Source organism: Myxine glutinosa, chromosome 5, assembly GCF_964187855.1.
Source record: "Myxine glutinosa chromosome 5, kmMyxGlut1.1, whole genome shotgun sequence".
NCBI lineage: Eukaryota > Metazoa > Chordata > Myxini > Myxiniformes > Myxinidae > Myxine > Myxine glutinosa.
This window is the reverse complement of record NC_136265.1, coordinates 135481242-135504681: the sequence shown is the minus strand read 5'-3', so window position 1 is coordinate 135504681 and position 23440 is coordinate 135481242. Positions and strand designations below refer to the sequence as shown.

The following is a 23440-nucleotide window of genomic DNA, read 5'->3' as shown; positions in this document are numbered from 1 at the left end:
CACATGAATATAGAGAATTTGCGTCATCATTACACGAAACACATGAATATAGAGAATTTGCGTCATCATTACACGAAACACGTGAATACAGAGAATTTGCATCATCCCTACACGATACACATGAATATAGAGAATATGCGTAATCATTACACGACACACATGAATATAGAGAATTTGCGTCATCATTACATGAAACACATGAATATAGAGAATTTGCGTCATTACACGATACACATGAATATAGAGAATTTGCGTCATTACACGATACACATGAATATAGAGAATATGCGTCATCATTACACGACACACATGAATATAGAGAATTTGCGTCATCATTACACGAAACACATGAATATAGAGAATTTGCGTCATTACACGATACACATGAATATAGAGAATTTGCGTCATTACACGATACACATGAATATAGAGAATATGCGTCATCATTACACGATACACATGAATATAGAGAATTTGCGTCATCATTACACGAAACACATGAATATAGAGAATTTGCGTCATTACACGATACACATGAATATAGAGAACTTGCGTCGTCATTACACGAAACGCATGAATATAGAGAATTTGCGTCGTCATTACACGATACACATGAATATAGAGAACTTGCGTCGTCATTACACGAAACGCATGAATATAGAGAATTTGCGTCATCATTACACGATACACATGAATATAGGAATTTGCGTCGTCATTACACGATACACATGAATATTGAGAATTTGCTTAGTCATTACACGATACACATCAATATAGAGAATTTGCGTCTTCCCTGTACGATACACATTTACATCCAGAATTTGCGTCGTCATTTAAGCTGAAACTAACAGAGCTATAAATGCCTCCTGGCCACACCCCAATTACAACCACCAAGTTTCAACTCATTCTGTGCAGCGTTTTTATGAGTGCCTACAAGACAGTGGTGACTCGTTTCGTATATATGATCATTTATATTGTTGCGGATCCTGGGTCTGTCGACGTACTAAGGGGGAGGGGGGGGTTATGACCCCGTTTCCCCCGTCCACAGGCCGCGACTAAACTCGTGGTCGGCAGGTTGCGAAACAACTTCATTTGCCAGTCTCCCAGTCACTCGCCGAAGGGTTGCTGGTCACTAAACCCAATTACCTTCGAGACGCGCGGCCAGAAAGTCCGGGTATTGAACCCTCGCGTTCCCACACCTTATGGTGTGCCGAGCAGATCGCACGGTGTGGGTCACGGCGTTATCTTCCGTGATTGATGGGCCTGATTGACTAGTCGAATTCGGTTTCGGACGATGCTAGGCCAATGAAGGAAAAGACTTACTCAAACAGGTTTGAAAAGAACACAATATACAGCCTTTTATTTACAAGGCACAGAAAAAGAGACTAGAGGCAGTCTTAACAATCCTTACTTAACCTAATCCCAACAGGCGCCTTCACACACACACACACGGAATGAAGCACACCGGTTATTTTTGTACCGGGAAACGTGCAGACGATGACTTGGTCTGTCAGTTCCCGTGCGCAGCTCACGGCCGTTCAGGATGCGCAGCTTGAAGGAAGGTCCGCACGAACGATGATCCAGCTCTGATGAATTGCAGCGCAGGAAAGACGAACCAGCACGTCGGACAGCTGGCTTCAAGATGAACGCCGAGAGAGAGCTCGAATGACGATGGACACGGATCTTTATCCGGTGGAATGTTCTTCGAGAAGGTTCCACGGCCTCCCATTGGCCAAGGTTGGGCACGTGCGGTCATTCTGTTCTGCCTCCCCCAGGAAGGTTTCATTCCTTCTTCCCTCTTTCATTCGGGGAGGTTTTACAACCCACCATTAGTCGCCTGCCGGTAACGTGTCCACGACCCCTCATTGATTGTTTGCTGGTGACTTAGGCTCGACCTGATTGGTCACCTGCTGCTTTCATAGCCTGTTATTTTAGCCACGCCTTCCAGCACATGGAAACGTCTTCCCTCAACCACACGGACGTGTGAAATCCTGCCTAAAGCCTAACTCAACGCATATTGGTGTGGATTACTGAACATTGGAAGGGGAGCTAATCTTTACATTTAACAAGAAATAACTAACTACTGCAGGCTGTAGGTAACTATTAACTATAGGCTGCCTTTATTGTAAAACCGCAACAATATGTATTTTGACTCAAGCTCAAAAGCCATCAAATATAAAGCAACCTAGCTGTTCTTATCTAATCCCAACAGGGAATGGTGTAATGGTGTATGATCGAAGACCCATTGATAATCTGAATATTTATGGTAGTTTCATGGACTCATTTGTCTTGTCCCACCACATTCAAAGATCTAAATCTAAAGGAACAACAAGCATAGGTTATGCATTGCAATACTCCACATCAATTTTGTAACAGGAAAGTTTGACCTTCACCCGTTTCACCTGTGACCCACAAAACGTTTCACCTGTGACCCAAAACTGACAGTGGTCGTCGCACGAAAATGGTTTGGTCCTTTGAACAGCAGGTAAGGGCAGGTTCTCAGAATGCATCAACAGTGACGTGGATGTGCTTTAAGTACCGGAGTGCAAGTACTGTACACCTATTGGTTGTTTTCCTCCAGTGATGTGAAACTCATGGATGAGGTGGCACAAACTCACTGCCCAGCCATTTGTTATTGTCCCCTCCTCAAGTACGATTTTTATTTTCTGTCCATCCCTCGGCCATCATTCTCCCTTTCTCATCTGTAGCATTTACTCTGAGTCTGTCTTCTTTTACTCTTCCCCCTCATCTTTCAAGAGTGTTGCTCATCATCCCCTGTGGCAATGTGTTGTACACCCCACTGATCTCTCGCCAGTCTGTCCAACATCTACCCTTTGCTGTCCAGCTCTTCCATGAGCCTTGACCATGTTGAGACGATGTACTTTTGCCTCCATTATAAAGACATTTTTGTACACCGCTCATTTACGATGCCATCTCCAGGCACTGCATAACGTCATTGCCGGGCAGAGAAGGGGGCCCTGCAATGACGCATGCTGAAAGGGAGTACTCAGTTTTCACTCTGGTTGTTTGTTTGCTTTCTTGTTTATTTGTTTGTTTGTTTGTCCGGGCGATATCTCAACCATCCTTTGAGCTAGGAAGCTGAAATGTCGGCACAATAGTGAGTAAGTACTTTGTCAAAAATGGTATTTTTTGTTTTTGGATTAATCAATTAATTGATGAGTTACTTAATTATTATCGATTAATTAACAAATCTCGGTCGATCGCTGAATTAACGCCAGGGGGGTTGACTCAGCCTGTCATCCTTCCGAGGTCGGCTAATTGAGTACCAGTTCACTGGTAATTCCCTGTTTGTCGTTAAAGGCGGCAAAAAGGGTTGGCGTCAGGAAGGGCATCCGGCCGTAAAACATTGCTTCAAAAAGGGGACCAAAAAAACAACAACAACCACGGTTCCCGAAAAAGGCCAACCCCCGCTTTGCGGAGAAAAATGGCCTCTAAAGGTGGTTATTTTTTTAAATATAATTAACAAACAACAACAACATGCATTTTAAAGGCCATTTTCCCTGCTAGAGCGGGGGTTAGCCTTGCGGTCCCCATGACAATCTTCTCCATTTTGCCCTATTTTCTGCATCTCTCCTTGTTAACCCCCTTGCCCGCATTTCTTCTTCCACCATCTTCAGCCAAGTCTTTCTCGGTCTTCCCCGTCTTCTACTTCCTTCTACATTCATTTCCATCACTCTTCTCAGCCAGTCACTTTCATCCTTCCTCAACACATGACCAAACCATCGCAACCTGTTCCTCTTCACAGCATCAATCACAGGCTCTATTCCCATCATCTTTCGCAATTCATCATTTGTCTTCCTCTCTCTCAACGATACTCCGCACATCCGTCGAACCATTCGCATTTCCACCCTTTCCAACCTTCGTTGCTGCTCTACGTTCATTACCCATGTCTCGCTCCCATAAATCATAACACTTCTCACACATGCAGCATACACCTTTCCCTTCAGCTTCAACGACACTCCCCTCATCATCAGCACGCCACTCAATTCCCGAAACTTCTTCCATGCACATCTCACTCGAGCAACCGTTGCCGAGTCTGATCCACCTTCTCCATTCAGCATGTCTCCGAGGTAGCAAAATGTTTTCACACCTTCCAGCTTCACGCCGTCTCCAAGATCCAACTCAACATTTCCTCAATCTGCAGCTCCCTCTGTGCACACCTTACATTTGAATGTAGCTGCCACACTGGTTAATGACCCTCTCAGACCACTACATTTTTGATGAACCCACTCAGCGCACATTGTACACTGAATGGAGTTCACTCCGACACCCTTCCGACACACAGCACAGGGCCACTTCCCAGTTCTTTCCACCTCACCACATGCTTTACCACTTGCCATCACCTTCGTCTTTCCGATATTCACCTTCAGACCTTTTGTCTCCATACATTCCTTCCACGTGTTCATCTTTTCCTTCAGTCCATCCATACTTTCCGCAATCAACACCAGATCATCTGCATACAACAACTCCCACGGTAAACTCTCCTTTACGTTCTGAGCCAGCACCTCCATCACAGCTACAAATAGTAGTGGACTTAGTACCGACCCCTGATGCACTCCCACCTTCACCTCAAACTCACCACTGTTCCCGTCCTTTGTCCTTACAGCTGTGCGCGCTCTTTTGTACATTGCCATCACTACTCTGATCAACCATTCCTCCACTCCTAACTTCCTCAATGCCCATGTCAATACTTTGCGTGGAACCCGATCAAATGCTTTCTCCAGATCAACAAACCCAAGAAACAACTTCTTCCTCTTCTCCATGTACTTCTCCTGCAACTGCCTCACAATGAAAAGCGCGTCTGTCGTTCCTCTTCCTGGCATAAATCCAAACTGCATTTTGTCGATCTTCACTTTCTTCCTTATCCTCCTCTCCAACACCCTTTCCAATACCTTCATTCCATGCTCCAATAACTTTATCGCTCGGTACGAGCCACACTCCAGAGGGTCACCTTTCCCCTAGTATAGAGGGACGAGGGTACTCAGTTCCCAATCCACTGGAATGCGGCCTTCTTTCACCACCAGATTACAGATCTCTGTCATTCTCTTCACACCCCAACTTCCTGCTGCCTTCAACATATCTCCCACAACTCCCGTCGGCCCTTCCGCTTTTCTACCCTTCATTGCTTTTATCGCTTCCTCAACTTCCTTCTCAGTTATCTTCTCTGCCGGTCCTAAAACTGGGTTACTCTCTATGTTGCCATCCCATTCATTCTCTGTATTCAACAGCATTTCCATATATCTTTTCCATCTTCCTTTAATTCCATCTGGGTCGACAACGATTTGTCCCACTTCATCCTTCAAGCAGCTCACCCCCATCACATCACACCTCTCTTTCGCTATCTGCTTTGCAATCCTGAATACTGCTTTCTGACCCTCTTCCGAATCCAAGCGTTCTCCGAACATTTTCCTACATGCCTCCTGCGCCTTTGCTACCTCTTTCTTTGCAGCCTTCCTGGCTGCCTTGTAACTTTCATGCTCTGCTGTTTCTGCTCCCGTACCCTTCACCTTCTGCCACTCCTTGAACTTCTTCCTCTTCTCGTCAATCCTCTTTCCAACTTCATCATCCCACCACCATGTTTCTGAGTGCCTCGGTGGTCCTGTTGTCCATCCACATACCTCACCAACGGCTCCCAACAGACTAGCTTTCATTGACATCCAACCACTTTCAAGCTCAACCACATCATCCTCGACCCTACTCAGCCTCTCTTTTAATGCCTCCCTTACTGTCACCTCTTTCAACCTCCACACCTTCATTCTCGGTTGGTACTTCACCCGCCGAGCTCTCCTCGCACCTTTCACCCTTACGTCGCAGACAACCAAGTGGTGCTGTGAAACAGCCTCCTCCCCCGGGATCACCTTTGTGTCTCGGAGGTACCCATATCTCGCCTACGCACCATCAGGTAGTCAACGGTTGCCGTCGACCCACCTGACGTGTATGTAACAAGCTTATTATCCTCTTTCTGGAACTGAGTATTACAAATCAACAAATCAGCTCCATCAGCAAACTCCAAAATCCTTTCACCTTCTCCATTTCTCACACCATATCCGTAACCCCCATGAACTCCATCAAAACCATCCATACTCCTTCCCACATGTCCATTTAGGTCTCCTCCTACCACAACAACTTCCTCATCTTTCACGTTTTCCATCAGCTTCTCTATCGCACACCAGAACTTGTCCTTCTCTTCATCGCTTCGACCAACCTGCGGAGCATATCCCGAGATGACGTTCACCAAGAGCTTTCCAATCATCATTTTCACCATCATCAACCTATCACTCACTCTAGTCACACTCACCACACTGTCTACAAACTCCTCAGAAAACAGGACACCAACACCATTCACGCCCTCCGGGCACCCTTGCCACATAAACTTGTATTTCTGTCCCTGCCTACCCTTCACCATTCTCACACCACTTCCCTTCCATCTCGTCTCTTGCACACAACATATGTCCACTCTTCTTCTGACCAATACTTCCACCACTTCTCCTGATCTCCCTGTCATTGTCCCTACATTCCATGTCCCAAACCTCAGAAACCGATCTCCACTTCGGGCTGTACCCTGCCCATATGTAGTTGTAATTGTCATGGTTCTCTTTTTGAGGCAATGTTTTTTTTTTTATGGCCAGATGCCCTTCCTGACGCCAACCCTCTTAGTCGCCTCTTACGACACGCAGGGATACGGCGTACCTATTCTTATCCGGGGTACACACTGGGAAACGTTTAAAACGTGGAAATCCTGGGGGGGGGGATCACGGCTGTGGTTTAAACATATTTAAATAAATATTTAAACAAAACCATGAAAACAATCTGGGAAAAGTCTCTAAGTGAGAACGTGGATTTGAGAAAGCAGGAGCAGAGGTGAAAGAACAAACGAGATATAGGGGGCGGGGCACAAGTCGAGACACCAGGCCGCACGAGGCGCGAACAAAGAAACGACTAATTACACACAAATTTGCAACAACTACAAAACCAAAACCAAATAGGAACACACAATAACACATACACAACAAAATACGCAGTGGAAATTTGACAAAGAAACGAACGGGAAAACACTCAAACTTTGATGCCGTGGAGAGATCGAAGCAAGCCCCGTCGCTCGAGGGACCGGAAGCGGAGGTGATTATTATATTATCGACTAGCAGAAGTACCCGGCATTGCCGGGCGGGGGAGGGGCGGGGGAGGGGGATGGGGAGGGGAGGGGAACGGGGGGAGAGCGAACCCCTTGGTAAAGCGAGCGATTTTTTTTTTCATAGCGTCATATCGTTCATAGCGTTTCATAGCGTCATAGCGATTTTTTTTTTCATAGCGTCATCGCGTTCATAGCGTCATAGCGTTCATATCGTTCATAGCGTCATAGCGTTCATAGCGTCATAGCGATTTTTTTTTTCATAGCGTTCATAGCGTCATAGCGATTTTTTTTTTCATAGCGTCATATCGTTCATAGCGTTCATAGCGTCATATCGTCATCACGTGATCGCTCTGAGCGAATCAGCGCCCACCTGCTCTGATTCCGTTGATTCCGTGCGCTAAAATAAATATGAATAAAAAATATGGATCGTCAAATATTTTGAGTTCGGCCATGTTCGTCCCAGGCTCAATGGCCATGTCTATGCCAAATATCAATCACGTAAGCCTCTCCGTTTAGGAGTCTATCGGTAACATTACACACACACACACACACACACACACACACACACACACACACACACACACAAACTGTGTTTTATATATATAGATTAATTAAGTACTTATATATTTCCTTTCTCTTATGGGCATCATCTCAGGCACCTTTTGAGTTGGGAAGCTGATATTTGGACATGCCAATGACCAAGTGATTTGGCTGTAAAGGCTATTTTTGATTTATTGATTCATCAATTCATCAATTAATTATTTAATTATTCGATTAATGACTTCATTAATTCATTTTTTTAAAGTTACAGATTCGGATGAAATGGTGGTGGTTTATGTATTCTATTAACCAATTGAGTAAAAAAAAAATTTTTTTTATGATTTTTTTTTTTTTTTCATTATTGATTATTTATTTATTTTCTTTCTCATCTGGGCAATATCTCAGGCACCATTTGAGCTAGGAAGCTGATATTTGGACACGACAATGACCAAGTGATGTGACTATAAAGGATATTTTTGATTGATCAATTAATCGAGCAATTATTTATTGATTAATAAATTAATTATTTGATTAATGACTGATTTTTTTTAATGACTTCATTACTTTTTTTAAAGTTACAGATTCGGATGAAATGGTGGTGGTTTAGGTATTCTATTAGCCAATTGATAAATTATTTAATTATTTTATGATTATTCTTGCTTTATTTTCATTATTAATCATTTATTTATTTAACTATTATTTCTTTATTTTCATTATTAATATCAAATTTCAACACCTTTGGAGCTGGGAAGTTGATATTTGCACACGACAGTGACCAAGTGATGTGACTATAAAGCATATTTTTAGCATATTTTTTATTTATTGATTAATCAATTAATCTATTTATTGATTAATCATTTTATTAATTTTTGATTGATTTTAATAAATATTCAAGTTATAGCTTCGGATGAAACACTGGTTGTTGAGGTATGCTATTAGCCAATTGATTAAGAAATTACTTTCCGATTATTGTTTATTGATTTTAATTACGCAATTAATCAATTATTGTGCACCTCTCCTTCGCAAAACCCTGTCTATGTGCTTCACGGCAGTATCACCGGGCGCTGAAGACACCCCGGCAATACTGCGCTGGAGGATATTTATTTATTTAGCATTGAGGCAATGTACTTTGAATGTATCTGTACTTGTCTTCTTTTTTTTTTTTATGTATTTTTTTCCCCATGGGCTTCTCGTGGTATGATACACAAACGTCTGATCGAAGTATGAGCTGAGTGTTCAGATGGTAACATTAAACAGCCAAACCCGAGTACACTATCCAGAGTAAGCGAATGAATACCAAATGTCATTCCGATTCACTTTAACTTGAATATTTCAGAGCTGTGGATCTAATGAAAGTTTTTTTTATTTAACGTTTGTCCCATTGCATCTGCTGTTTGGTGTGCACAAACTAATGAGCAAGTCAAAGATGATAAACTTTTGGAGTTCCCTTTTTTATGTGGGCGAGGTGATTAGCGGGTCACTATGCTTGTGCAGACAACCACAATGATTGTACAATTGGCTCTAGACTTAATCTGCTTTGACCTACTCGATTAACGATTATTATTTACCTCTTCGTGTCAAACTTTGATCGTTCAAGTTGAGGAATTTTGAACAGTAGCTACAAGTACTACTTTAATGGCCCATACTACCTGCCAGCATTGATTGGTGGACGTTAAACATCCCACAGTAGACGAGCTATCCCCAGCCCACTGGCCAAATTCCAAATTCTTGCCCAAACCTTAGTCGAACGTCAGGCCTGGCCAACCGGTTCGTGAAAAACTTTAGCCAAGCTTGCCCTGGCCCACCCCACAAAAACGAAGGATTAGTTATGGCCGTGAAAGAAGAGTCAGGTTGGAAACCAAGCCCAGGCTTGCCATCTCAAAGGTAGTTGTGCTACTGCCACAACATTGTTAGACTGTGACAGTCGCTCTTAGGAACCTATATTTTATTTTTGGCAGCAACAACATGTCCCTCCTGAGTTACTAATCCATACACCACGAATAAGTGACTGACAAGTGGACAATTGGAACATCCACCTTCCAACTCCTACCTTGTTCTAAGTGCTTGTCAGTTCCAACATACATGCACTACCCTCACAGCACTTTGCAGATGCCTCTGGCAGGTGAGATGAGATAAGAAAAGTTGATTTTGGAATCAATCGCACTATTTCTACCATTCCACTCAAAACCGTTTGGGTTGTACTTTCGAACTGACGATCTCCCAGTGAAGGCCGGTCCGTGATTGAATGGGCTACTTGCCACCCAAAACTGCGAGATGGTCAACTTCCATCCAGAATTCCAAACTTGGACAGGGTACCAGCTCAAAAAGGGTTAATATGTGGGTTATTTTAATGAACACAAGAGGGTAAGCAGGTGCAACAGCTAGTCAGGTACCACCTTCTAAAGTCTAAAGGGTATGCTCTAGGCCCTGTACAACTATCACACCGTACAATGGCGTAAACAAATCCACTTCCACAACACCCAAAAAAACCTTTCCAATAATTATCACATGATTTCAAATACCTTTATGGGGTTCCCCCCTTGTTCGGCCTCGTTCAACCACCGCGGCCTATCATTGGTGATGGTACAGCGGGATCGTGTGCAGTTTGTTTGTTGTTTTTGCTCTTTCTAGTATGGTTCTAGATCTAGATGAAAACGTTTTTCATATTTGTGCGATTACTACATGCTGTGCCCTTTTGGTTCAGTTGTCTGTTCGTTGTCCTATGCATCGCTATTCTTCTCATGCCTTTGAGCTTGTATATGTTCATCAGTGCAACCGACTACCGGTAATTCTGTTTCCACCGCAGTTTGCATTGGATGAAGGAACAATGCAGCAGGAAAATGAATCTTTTTGGAGGTATGATTAGAGTTTCTCAAACAAAGCTTGCTGGAGCGAGAAAGATTAAAATAATACCGTACAACGGTCCTCCATCGTGCCAAATTGGCCTCCGTGTCAGTTTCTCCAAGCGATGATACGTCAGGTGCAAAAGCCTGCTTGCAATTCAGTCGGATTGGGTGCAGGCCTCGAGCCAAGACGATACCTCAATTAGAATAATAAAGCTCTTGTGCCATTAGGCACTTGCAATTTGTCAGGCGTCGGAGTGCTTCTAGCAAAGGCATTATTTTCACGGTGATGAACAATAAAGGTGGTATCAAGCGGGCCTACATTTATCTGCTTCATCCAGCCGGGCAGAGTCTGGAACGTCGGTTTGTGTAATAACAGGGCTTTTTGTACCGATTGTCCATCTTCCAGCCCATTTACATGACGCGCTGAGAGCCAAAGAGGTCTAGCGACGGAGCGTCTACATTTTACCTTCCCGGCCAATAGACTTCTCATCCAGATGGGTAGGGTTGACTTCTTCTGGGCAGAGGAAATGCCATCGTGTTCACAAAGGGTGCGCTTTTATTATTATGAAGCGGCGAAATTACCGAAGTATCTTTGTCTTAGGCATACAAATTGTGTCAATGAGAAATACGTTTGCTGCGATTCTGATACGTGATGTGGTCTGGAAGCATAATGTATAAACTCTTTGCTGCTGACTCGAATGGTCTCATTTGCCATTCCATTTAATTTCTGGCTGCACCGCTAGTCGTCGTCGCTTCCACGGGCCTTTAGATGTTGTCCGACCTGATCTTACTTGTCCTGAATCTCTTTTTATTATTTTTTAGGTCGACTCCACGCACGATTTTGCTTCGCCGGCATTCTTCGCGAAAGTTGTATGAGGCAATTGTTGCATTGTTCAGGCAAGCTGTGGCGTAAGCATCACACAATGCAGAGATCTGAGGAAGAGTAAGGTGTATAGGCCGCGTGTTGGGAGGCACATCCGCGGAACACAACAACTGCTCCGTGAGCTCGAGCCGGTCTTCTGTCGGGAAAAGCAACCTGCACGAGAGGGTAGGCCAGCATGCAGGTCTTTGAATTAATTTCTTTACAAAATAAGCGAAGATAAATATTCTCGTTCTGCACTTAGAAGCATCTGTTGGTTTGCAGTAGAGGATAGTTTGGAAAGATGAAGAAAGGAAGTACCGAGGTGAGGTGCAAATGCAGGTTGAAGGGTAGAGAAGAGATGGAGTGCTTGGCAGGATAGGGGAGAATGGGATGTGGGTCTTACTCGAGTCCACGTCGGCAGTTTTTACGTTTCATGTGGAAGAGGCAGCGGAGCAAGTTGTTGAGAACAGAAAATGGTTGTGTTACGTATGGCACGATCCGTGGAACAAATGTCACAACCCCCACATCGACCTAGAGGAGGAACAGCGATGGTAAATCAACTGTGCAAAGCTAGATCTCTCTATTTAATACAAAGGGAACACCATCATAAAGGTCAATGGGTGGGCTGAGGAGGTATTCCAACTATGCAGACCATCAATGTAAATGTGCCATTCACTATGATTTATAGCAATCGGCATATTATGCGTGCAAATGTGGAGAGATGTACAAATTTAACTTTACTCTTTTGCTCAGTCACTAATTATTTTTACTTACAAAAGCCAGGGCTTGCAGAGATCACAATATAAACTAGAAGGGCACTCTTAGTGTGCATAGTCTCGCCTCACGCATTCATTCTGAACAAAAATACCATCGTTAATTGAAGTCGCCACTATTATGGTGTATGTACCTGTGTCGTCCATGCACTCTGTTATGTCACAGTTTCCTGGCATGGGTCATCAACCTCATAAGTTTAATTCTTTACTCAGATCGTGTCATAGATCAGATATATGAAGTTTATGATATTTTTGGATAAAGATTTCAATTCATCCAATTATAGGTGGAATACCACTTCACCAATGACGTCAGTCATCGTTATCACTCGATTATAGCCCGTGGGGAGTTGATGACCTGACATATGCCAAGTTTCAAATTTTTTGTTGTTGAGTGGTTTCAGAGAAAATGTCAATTGTTTTCCTTTAATCCAGTTGAGCTGCCATACCATGTGCCCCAGGGCATCATCACTTTTATTATTCACACGCATCAGGTCATACATCAGGTACATGAAGTTTCAATTCAACCAATTATAGCTGGAATACCACTTCACCAATGATGTCATCATTATCACCCTAAATAATCCATAGAAGTTGATGACATATGCCAAGTTTCAAAAAAAAATTGTTGAGCGGTTTTGGAGAAAATTATGTCCAATTTTCCTTGGATCCAATATGGCTGCCATACCATGTGACCTATGACATCAGAGTTACCAATGAAATATTCTTCATCGGGAGTCTCTCCTTCGTTTAAAGTTTTGCATCGATCAGACAGGCGGTGGCAGAGAAACTATTTTTAAAGCAAAAATATAGAGATGCGAACACACACACACACACACACACACACACACACACACACACACACACACACACACACACACACAATGATGAAACAACAACAAGTTATATTGATGGTGCACCAATATTTTTAAACAAAGAACACCTCTTACTAAAAAAACCTTCAAGGCATTTAACCACATATCCCAAACCCGTGTGGTTATACACCACAATATATAAAGCCGTTCCAAAGATGCACCAAAATAAAGCCATGAAAATAAGGCCTCAAAAGTTTAGCAAATAGATCTACAGTGAAGTTACATTTCCTACAAGACAACTCCAAAAAATGTGGAAGACAGTGCATCTCAAATTAATTTACCATGAACACAACTTGACAACTCCACCTTACACACGACATGCATCATCCATGTTAAAAATTGCCACCAAAACAAATATCAGGCCTTCCTTACAAATGCGCCTTGTACTGTAAACCACACAACCAGGACAAATGGGAAAACAAAGGTAAAATTCGTGTATTTGTTTTCGACAAAACAACATTTGTGTCAACACCTCGTGCAGAAAACAAACCAAAAAGAGGACGTGGTTCGACAGCGTCCTTGACAACACGAGGTCGAACACACACGATGCCGAACAATGAATATGCAGATCCAGGTAATTTCGAGCTTTGATTTGCGGTGAGCAGAAACGGACAATTGTATTTTGAAAGCAATATTATTCATCTGCTTCAGAGGCTCGAATCTCCACCCCAACGGGTCCTTGAAAGGGGCCATCTAAAGCACCTCTCAATTGGACACCTCGGAAGCCGAACAATCCCTCATTGCTTGTGTTGAGCACAGGGCGGTGAAGACACTGTGGTGCTGCCACCACATCAAACAGGTAAGCTGGATATCTTTGGTTATCGTTTTGTTGGGTGATGGGGAGTGGGGTATATCTGCTATTATATGCTTTTTGGGGGATTTCCTTCAAAACTCACCCCTTCTCCTTTACCCCCTTCTGGTTTCTGAGTCACTATGTACAGTGGCCTGCAAAAGTATTCACCCCCTCCAAAGTTTTCACATTTTGATGCCACCTGAGTTTATTTCATGATGCTTACAAATCAAATCAATATATAGAGTCTTCACAAATTACTCCAATGTGAAAAAGCTAAAAATGCAGATAAAATGTGAATAAGTTAGATTAACAGAGAAAATCAGATGGTTCTCAGTTACATAAGTGTTCAACCCCTTTGCCTAATTAACCCTTAATCACTTCAGGAGCAAATTATTTGTTTGAAATGTTACAAAATAAGTGTAATAGGTTTCACATTGGGTTTTTTTTTTTTTTTTTTTTTTTGTATACAAGATCGAGGCTCGTGAAAGAGCTAACATTAATCACACAAAAAGACAAACCGACACACAAAACACAAAAAACAAGGGGAGCGGCAGACAAGATGGGGAGAGAGGGGGAAGGACACAAAAGAGAGGGGGAAGAGGGGGAAGGACACAAACACAACATTTGAGAGCAGGGACATCGGGAGGACTTGGGGGGAGGTGGGAGAGGAATAAAACATATGAACACTGCAAGGACTCTGGGGTGAATTACCGGGGGTAGAAAAGATCAAGGTTTTCGATGGGGGAAGATAAGAGATGGTGGTGAACAGCTGTTTTAAAGACCTGGAGGGAGGAGTGGGATTGAAGGGAGTGGGGGAGTTTGTTCCAGAGGCGGGAGAAAAGGGGAATGAAAGAGTGAAGGTGAGCAGAGAGCCTAGACTTTGGCAGTTTAACCATAAGAGGGTTGCAGGCAGATCTTGTGCGACCTGAAGGAATATTTGGGGGACAGAGACCAGAGAGAGCTGGGGGAGCAAGGCCGGAGAGGAGTCGGTAGAAGACAGAAAGACCACCAACCTGCCTGCGGTGAGTGAGTGAAAGGCCCTCGGTGTTGACTACATCGCAGGAGATTCCAATGATTCTGAAAGCTTTGGCCTCAACAGCATGAAGCCGAGCAAGGTGTGAGGCAGGAGCACCAGCCCAGAGGGGGGAACAGTATTCCATTGAGCTGCGGATGAAAGCCTTGTATGTGGTGAGGAGCTCAGGTGTGCCAAGGAAGGACTTCGCACGACGGAGGATGCCCAGTCGGCGACTGGCTTTGGAGGCCAGCTTGGAAATGTGGTTTTCCCAAGAAAGATCATGGCAGATAGTGAGACCCAAAAGCTTGAGCGATAGAACTTCTTGGAGAGGATTGTTGAGAAAGTAGATGGGAGGGTTGTCCAGTCGGTCCTTTCAGAGAGACATTGTAAGAGTGTGAGATTTGTCAGGATTGAAAGACATGTTCCACTTGTTTGACCAGTCTGTGATTTTGTCCAGGTCTGCAGAGAGTGAGGAGGCTGCAGACTGCCGATCTGAGGGATGAGGAATGGAGCGACAGAGAGTAGAGTCGTCAGCAAAGATATAGAGAGGATTTTCAAGAGAGTCAGAGAGATCATTGATGAAGACCAGAAAAAGCACATGGTTGTTATCTGCATATACGGGTTTTAGGAGGTGGGAGGAAGTTCTCCCAGAACTTGATCTCCATCTCCTTTTTCGGTAAAGGATCATTATTCATGAACCAGATTGTGAAACTTCCTTCTTCCACTTGTAGTTTGTAGTGATATTCCCCGGAATGATTTTTAAGTGCTCAGTAAGGGTTTTTCTGATCATCCCTGTTGCTCCGACCTATCATTGGTACAATTTCAGCTTTCTTCAATTTCCAAGGCCTCTTGACCTCATTTTTCAGATCCTGGTATTTGAGCATTTTCTTGGTTTCTGAAACATTTACTCCAAAGTTATTGGTAACTGAAACCTCAATCAACTGAAACCTCAAAATCCGTCTTTTCATTTTTTTCGTTGAGCCCTATGTCTGGTCTCAATGCTCCGCCTGCAATGTCTACACTTGATGGGATCATCTTGTCATGCGTGAGCACTCACTATGTGTTCATTTTCAAGGATCGAATTTGGTTTGTGTTTCCATGATTGTTCTGGAACCGGAATGTTGAAATGTTTACAGATGTGCCAGTGGATTACTCTACAGACATTGTCATGTCTTTCTGTGTACAAATTTCCCGACACTAGTTTTTAAGGCGTAGCCCATAGGGCAAAGCCGTCTAGAAAAGTGTTTGTCCATCTGTATGTATGTATGTAATGTCCCCTCAAACGTATACCAATCAGAGCTGAAGATCTGGTCACATGACAGGGTGATGTGATTACATCTGATGCCATTAAGGCGGTACGGTGGCTGACTCTCCACACACCGCCATTTTGATTTATATGCCGTTCATGCCGAACATATGGTCGAACCTGTCAAATATCACAATCACCATTCTCTTCATTTACGTTTTTCATTCAGTGTGAAACACAAACAAAACAGATTGTTAAAATAACCATCAAATATCGAAAGCATCGGCGTTACGGCTCTTCCAACAATACGGTACGTACCCAACCCTTGTGGGGTATAATCTAGATTACAGTAGATCTTCCCTCAGTTCTGTAAGTAACACTTACCTCACTGATGTCTGGATTCCTCAAAATTTATTTGTTTAATGTTATAAACAGCATTAGCAACTGTTTAAAAAGCTAATCATTTGTGTTTGTGGTTTATAATATTTTACAAGCCCGGTTACGCCGCTGTTAGACTTTCGGTCTGGTTTACATCCAAAAAGGAGGCGACTGGTACTTTCTGTTTCTACTCCACAAAACCTGCATTTGTCAGATTGGCTCAACCCCGCCATTTTCTTAAAGCCATTAGTGTGGTGTCCTTGGTCATTTATGAACTCATTCTCCATCCCAATTAATTTGACCTTTTATTAGCCATTCCAATGAGACTTCCTTGTCAATCCCTGTTCTGTCAAGCTCCTTTTTTAAATCTTCCTCCTCTTTTGTCATTTTCCCATTTGTCAGAGTATATCTGCTGATATTTATTTTTGTAATTTTCCTTTTTCTTCTTTGCGATCATTGGGGCTGTATTTGTTTCTGTTTCGTTTCCCTGTGTAGTATCCTGCCCTTGAACCTGTTTTTGGAAGTTTGTTGCTGAATGGATGAAGGATACTTTTTCCGATTTGTTATTTTCTTGCTCGTGTACAAATTTCAGTTGCTAGCCCGTTGAGCTTTTCACATACAGTACTCCGCTAGTCCTACACATGTTGTTCTATGCACCTGGTTCAGCTCCATCAGAGCGCCTCCTCCTTCTCGTCTCGGCAAGTAAAACCCCGGAATGCATTGGTTTTTGTAGAATATTTTGTGAATAGTTAGAAGTTTCCTTGTTTTGGTGTCTAAGTTGTGGATCTCCGATTGTGGCCGGTTTACAATTGTACAGCTATACTGGAATACCGGTACTGCAAGTTGGTTTATAGCTTGGATTTTATTCATTGGAGAGAGGGATGACTTCAGAATTAGTCTTATTCTGTGTAGGTAATCTTGGATGATCGTTTTATGCTTCACCTTTCTTTTACACATTTTTTACGCTTTACGCTTTTTTCTGGGTGTTTACGCTTTCACCTGTATGTAATTAGTGGTTTAACTTAAAAATTAAACTCTCCCACTTATCAGAGTTTTAAGGTGCAACTCAATTGGTCAACCAACAAAGCAAACATTGAAGACCAAGGACTTTTCCAAAGAAGCACCTTTCAGGAGAGGGTTATGAGAAAATTTTAAAGTCACTCATTATCTCTGAGCACAGTGAAAAAATCCATAATGAAGAAGTGGAAGGGGCATCATAACACCCAGACTCTACCCAGATCAGGTCGCCCATCCAAAGACAGCAGCCGAGCAAGCAGGAAACTGGTTCAGGATGTCACTGTAAATCCAACAATGACTTGAAAAGATCTGCAGTGTTCATCAATCAACAATATCCCGTTCCTTTCACAAAGCTGGCCTCTATGGCAAGAAAAAAGCCATGACTGAAAAAGACACATTTAAAAGCTCGTAAAGAGTTTGCGAAAAAGCATCTTAATGATACTGCAGGCATGTGGAGAAATGTTTTGGTGTCGGACAAGACAAAAATTTAACTTGTTGGTCTTTATTGAAAGCATTGTGTCTGGCACAAGCCTAACACCACACCAACCAAACAACACCATCCCTATTGTCAAGCATGGTGGTGGCAGCATCATGTTATGGGGCTGCTTTTCATCAGCATGGACTGGCAAGGTTGTCAGGATAGAAGGGCCAATGGATGGTGCAAAATACAGGAGAATCCTTGATGAAAACCTGCTTGAGTCAGCCATGAATCTGAAACTGGGTAGGAGATTCACATTTCAGCAGGACGATGATCTGAAGCACAAAGCAAAAGCCACACTGGAGAGGCTGAATAAGAAGAAAATAAACGTCATTGAGTTGCTCTGTCAAAATCCTGACATGAACTCAATTGAACATTTATGGCGAGACTTGGATTTTACAGTCCATCGACGATCCCCATCAAACTTGGCAGAGCTAGAGCAATTTTTGCATGAAGAATGGCAATGATTTCATCATCTCACTCTGTGAAGCTGGTAGAGACCTATCCAAGAAGACTCATAGCAGTCATTCCTGCAAAAGGTGCTTCCACCAAGTACTGATCTAAGGGACTGAATACTTGTGCAACCAGTGAATTTTGATTTGTACATGTTTCTTGCAGAGATTCCTGACATGTAACCTCCTTCAACTATAATAGTGTTTCGTTTGATCTCTTCAGTTATGAATAAAAAAGTTCATTTGGAAAAATTGTTTCTACATAATTCGTAATTCATATAAATATGGCATTATTGGAAGGGGGTGAATACTTTAGCAGGTGGAATGGAGGTGAAGCCATTATGGTGTAAGCATGGCAGGTGGTTCATATTAAGAAAAGTAGCGAACTAGACACCAAACCAAGTTTGAACAATTAACAATGATGCGTTTTTCCAAATTCATGCAAGCATTCCTTCCTGCAGATCACTGTCATCCGAGGCCAAAGAGATGGCAAATAGCGCCCAGCAAATGAGCGGCTTCATGCTCGCCTTGCTTGGCCTGGGGTTGGCATTTTTTGCTGCGACGATGCCCCAGTGGCGAGTATCAGCCCACATCGGTGCCAACCTTGTCCGCTCCGAATCAGCTTGGGAGGGCCTGTGGGGTGTGTGCGTGGTGCGGACCAGTGGTGAAAGCGAATGCCAGGCCTATGGCTCCATGCTCGGCTTGCCGAGAGAGATGCAGGCGGCACGTGGACTGACAGCACTCGGGATCGGTCTGGGTCTACTGGCAGTTGCAATTGCACCCATCGGCATGAAGTGTACCCGGTAAAAGGCCAATGACAGACTTGGAAAAGATAGTCGAGTATAAATGTCAGTGCTACCAGATATGATGTTATTTGAGCATGGTTGATACTGCAATGTTGATTAGAAAACTTCACGAGAAAGCACTTTTGGACAGAGTGTGGCAAGGCCGGAAGGGTGGTGACTTGGCTGACAAAAGGTGCAAACAACGAGCTTATGGGTTTTTAATCGCACTAATATTACCTAACTCATCAAAACTGCCAACCTCATTTTTGCAAGTCATCCATTTAAGGGTGTTTGTGATGCAGGCCAGGCAATAACTCCACTCAGCGCTCAATGCTCAAAATGCATGATTATGCACAAATTTTGTTATTCTTCGATGCATGTTTAGGCAGGGCATGCAAAAATAAATAAAGAGGAGCGGGGAGGAAGAGACGTACAGGGGAGGGAAAGAGGGGCGGGGGAGGGACAGAGGGGCAGGGGAGAAACAGAGAGAGGGGCGGGGAGGAAGAGAGGTACGGGGGAGGACGAGAGAGAGGGGTGGGGGAAGGAGGTAAAGAAAGGGGTGGGGGATGGAGAGAGAGGGGTGGGGGATGGAGAGAGAGGGGCGGGGGAGGGAAAGAGGGAGAGGACCGTAGAAGGGAAAGAGTGGGGTGGTGGAGGAAAAGAGTGGGGCAGAGGAGGGAAAGAGAGAGAGGGCCGAAGGGAAAGAGAGGGGCGGGGAAAGGAGGGAAAGAGGGGTGGGGGAGAATGAAAGGGGGGGTGGGGGAAGAGAGAAGTGTGAGGGAGAAAGAGTGGGGGGGGGGGGGGGGGAGAGAAGGTTCCGTCTGTGTCCATGCTGTCCACCCATTCCTTCTCAGACATTGTTTATCCAAGTCTCCCTCTATTTTGTCCTTCAACTCTGCTATTGCTGTCCCTCCCTCTTTACTGTCCCTTTTGTCCTGATCTGTTCAGTGTTCCAGCTCCTCTGCGAGCCTTGACTGTATACAAAAAACTGTGATACGTTGACAACCATTGCGCAGGCTTCATGGCCGAATGGTCTCGTTCTGTGTTGATTTTCCTTGGAAGGGAAGTCATATATTTTGTATTTTGAACCGTGGAGTTTGTCCTTGCATTTGTCTGTCTCCCGTTTATGTCGGCCGCATCCCGTGCTGCGTTTGAAAAGCTCAACATTCACTTTTAAAATTGATGGGAGAACAGGTATGTTCAACTAGAATAGCACACCAAGCTGAACGGTGTATGTTAAGTTACCACCGATAGGCCGGATCTGGATATAGACCTGAACCAAAATCGAATTGGCTTTTTCTTGTCGTCAAACCATTTCAGCCACCAAGATTTGTCATAACTTGTCCACAACTTTTTGAGATATCGTGCTATATATCGTTTTTGGTCCTATCTTTCAAAGGTGAAGATTAAGTTAAACTTTTCCCGTAACTGGGGACAGATACCTTTGCTGATATAAAATAAGACAATGTCTTTATGTCTGTTCCTTATGGAATCAGAAACGGCTTGGCCTACCTCCACCAATTCTTGCATTCGTGCTTGGGAGTACCCAGTGTCAGGTCAGGGCCATTAAATAGATCTCACCTCTCCCTGAACCTCCCACGAAGTTCCCCACCCATTTCCAACCAACACCTTCCCGCTTCCCACGATGGTGGAGAGACCAAGGGGGTTGGGTGGGAAATTATGGCAATTCTGAAAACAAATCCTCTTGCTCCTCGACATTACCGACTCACTGGGTACATATTTCCACAAGATATGGGACACAAATGTAACAGAACCAAAGTGACCTGAAAAAACCAACACGGATTTCTGAGCAGCAAGTGCCCGGAAATGAAATGTTGTTATTTTACAGAGCCTGGCACTGTTAATACGACAAGTGGATACCTCCCTTAAAACAGCTTGCAACATTATTTGTCTGCACACAGTAGCTGAAGTGTTGTAATGTTTCTTCTTCCAACAGCTGTGCTGCCAAGCAGCCACAAGCCAAAGCCAAATTATCTCTGGGAAGCGGTCTGATTCTCGCATTGGCTGGCCTCGCCATCGCGGGGCCTCCGTCCTGGACAGCAACAACAATAATCACGCAGTTCCACGACCCTAATCAACCTGACGAGATGAAGCACGACCTTGGCGATGCCCTTTTTGTGGCCTGGTCCGCAGCAGCTCTCCTGCTTGTGGGTGGGATCGTACTGGCCCTGGCATCGCGATCGTCGGCTCCACAAGATCAATGGCCTGGACCGACTGTAGATTCGATACATTCACCTGAGCAACCCGCAGTGGACATGTATCCAATGAGGGAGTATGTTTAGGTCTCCAAGAGTAAAAGCATACTTTTCAACTTTGATTTGAACAGTGAACATCAAAATCACGCACCAACCTGATTCTGACAAACAACTGCTTCAGAATAAGGAAATAAATGGAGTAGTAACAATGCTACAGGTAATAAAAAGTCGACTCTTTGTTTGTTTTGTATGTTTGTTTTCAATTCTAAACAGTCTCTTGCCATTGCTCATACATAACTATGTTCATACAAAATTTCCATCACTGGGCTATTTTGAATAATTTCTGCACTGCCAGGATTTCAATTACCATATCAATCTGAAAAAATAAATAAACGACAGATGGTTCTAATGGTGGCTCTCCGGCCCTGCCGCCCCATCCTGTTAAAAGCGGTCCAATCAGTCATCGGGTGCGGTCCCCGAGTCACTATAGCGACAGTGGTCGTCATAGCAACGCCACAAGGCTTTGCCCTTCACACGAATGGATATCGGATAACAAAAGGGCTCAGCGTTTTTCTAAAATGCACTCCTTATATCGTCAATCTCAGTAATAATGGAACGCACAACACTCGTGGGTACACCATTTTGGTCTTTCAATTTGCCTTTGGAGCAAATGGGCTCCTGGTCTCTCAAAGTATCTGCATGAATGGATCGACCCCCTCTTTTACTCGTTAACAAAGGGTTAACGCCAGAAACATCAGCTTCTCCTTCCTTCCCATGGCGGCTAGCACATCTCAATCAATGTTCTGTTGATTCCATCCATCGTTCTACCTGTCCACCGACGCAGACCGATGCTCACCTTCACGAACACTAGTTTCCATCCTACCTCACACTGCGTTGTCAAGTCAAACTGGTCAAAAGACCACCACCGCCACAACCATGAAACAGTCTTGGTACACTGTCTCCAGGGCATATGTAATAGCAGAGGATAGCAATGATTTCAAGTCATTTAGCTCATAATAAAGGATTGACTACAATCACAAAGTACTTGTACGCTGGATTTCGTTTTTGTCTGGAAGTCAAAAGGGAGATGTTTTACCCACAAAAGGTACATCAAAACCTCTAAGAAAAGCAAAATTGCAAAACAAATCAAACATATTAGGACAATTTGCATCCAAGCGCAACAATCAGCATCAGATGCCGAAGCCTCACCAATGTGACAAGCTCAGAATGATGAAAGGGGAGGGGTTGGGATAGGAAACAGGTGCACAGAGCGAGTCAACGAGACACAGGCCCATGTCACTCCCGACACTGCGGCCAAGAGCCAGCTCAGGAGTGAGAGATGTTCCATACATCGGTTCTGATCAAGAGAACCGTAAGGCCTTCAGGTAAGTTTCAACAAAGTAAGGAAGCTTTCCTATTATCCTTATAATTTGGTGGATTTCAAGGATAAACTTATCGGTTATGTGCCACAGCAACCAGTTGTTTTAAACAGGCAAGGAAAGAAAATTAAACTTTTGAACTAATTAAGATACCATGAAACAATACTCGATTTGGGTGAAATAATACTATAAAATATTTTGCTCTAGACATAAACTAGAATTACCATACTCCGCTAGGCATACCCGAGAGTGAGGATAGGTAATTGCAAAAATATGCTCCAGACATCCAGCTATATAACGCCTATAACGCATAGCCTATTACAAGCACACACCATATTGTGAGCAATACCCTATGGGGAGCACACTCTCAAGGCATACCCTATTGTGAGCATACCCTCTATGTATACCTTATAGTATAGCGAGCACACTCTCAAGGCATACCCTATTGTGATCATACCCTCTATGTATACCTTATAGTATAGCGAGCACACTCTCAAGGCATACCCTATTGTGAGCATACCCTCTATGTATACCTTATCGTATAGTGAGTGCACTCTCAAGGCATACCCTATTGTGATCATACCCTCTATGTATACCTTATAGTATAGCGAGCACACTCTCAAGGCATACCCTAT

The 23440-nt window shown here is 43.6% G+C and overlaps 2 protein-coding genes across 8 annotated transcripts in view; one reads left to right on the top strand and one right to left on the bottom strand.

Annotated features, from left to right (window-relative positions):
* The window catches only part of LOC137427024 (rho guanine nucleotide exchange factor TIAM1-like), a 71612-nt gene extending 49950 nt beyond the window's left edge, over positions 1 to 21662 (top strand). Inside the window, exon 13 of one of the 2 annotated variants that reach the window (XM_068116138.2) lies at positions 21168 to 21662. In XM_068116138.2, coding sequence (XP_067972239.2) covers positions 21168 to 21223 — 56 coding nt within the window. In that variant the 3' untranslated portion in view covers positions 21224 to 21662. Of the gene's footprint in view, positions 1 to 18886; positions 19035 to 21167 lie in introns of those variants that run through there. The other variant, XM_078778764.1, reaches the window with a different exon arrangement.
* The window catches only part of TFB1M (transcription factor B1, mitochondrial), a 35287-nt gene continuing 21865 nt past the window's right edge, over positions 10019 to 23440 (bottom strand). For 5 of the 6 annotated variants that reach the window (XM_078778766.1, XM_078778769.1, XM_078778767.1 and 2 more), the window contains exons 6-7: positions 11805 to 11932; positions 10019 to 11575 (exon numbers count right to left, since the gene is read on the bottom strand). In XM_078778766.1, the coding sequence (XP_078634892.1) occupies positions 11305 to 11575; positions 11805 to 11932 (399 nt within the window). In that variant the 3' untranslated portion in view covers positions 10019 to 11304. Of the gene's footprint in view, positions 11576 to 11804; positions 11933 to 21310; positions 21467 to 23440 lie in introns of all 6 variants that reach the window. The other variant, XM_068116132.2, reaches the window with a different exon arrangement.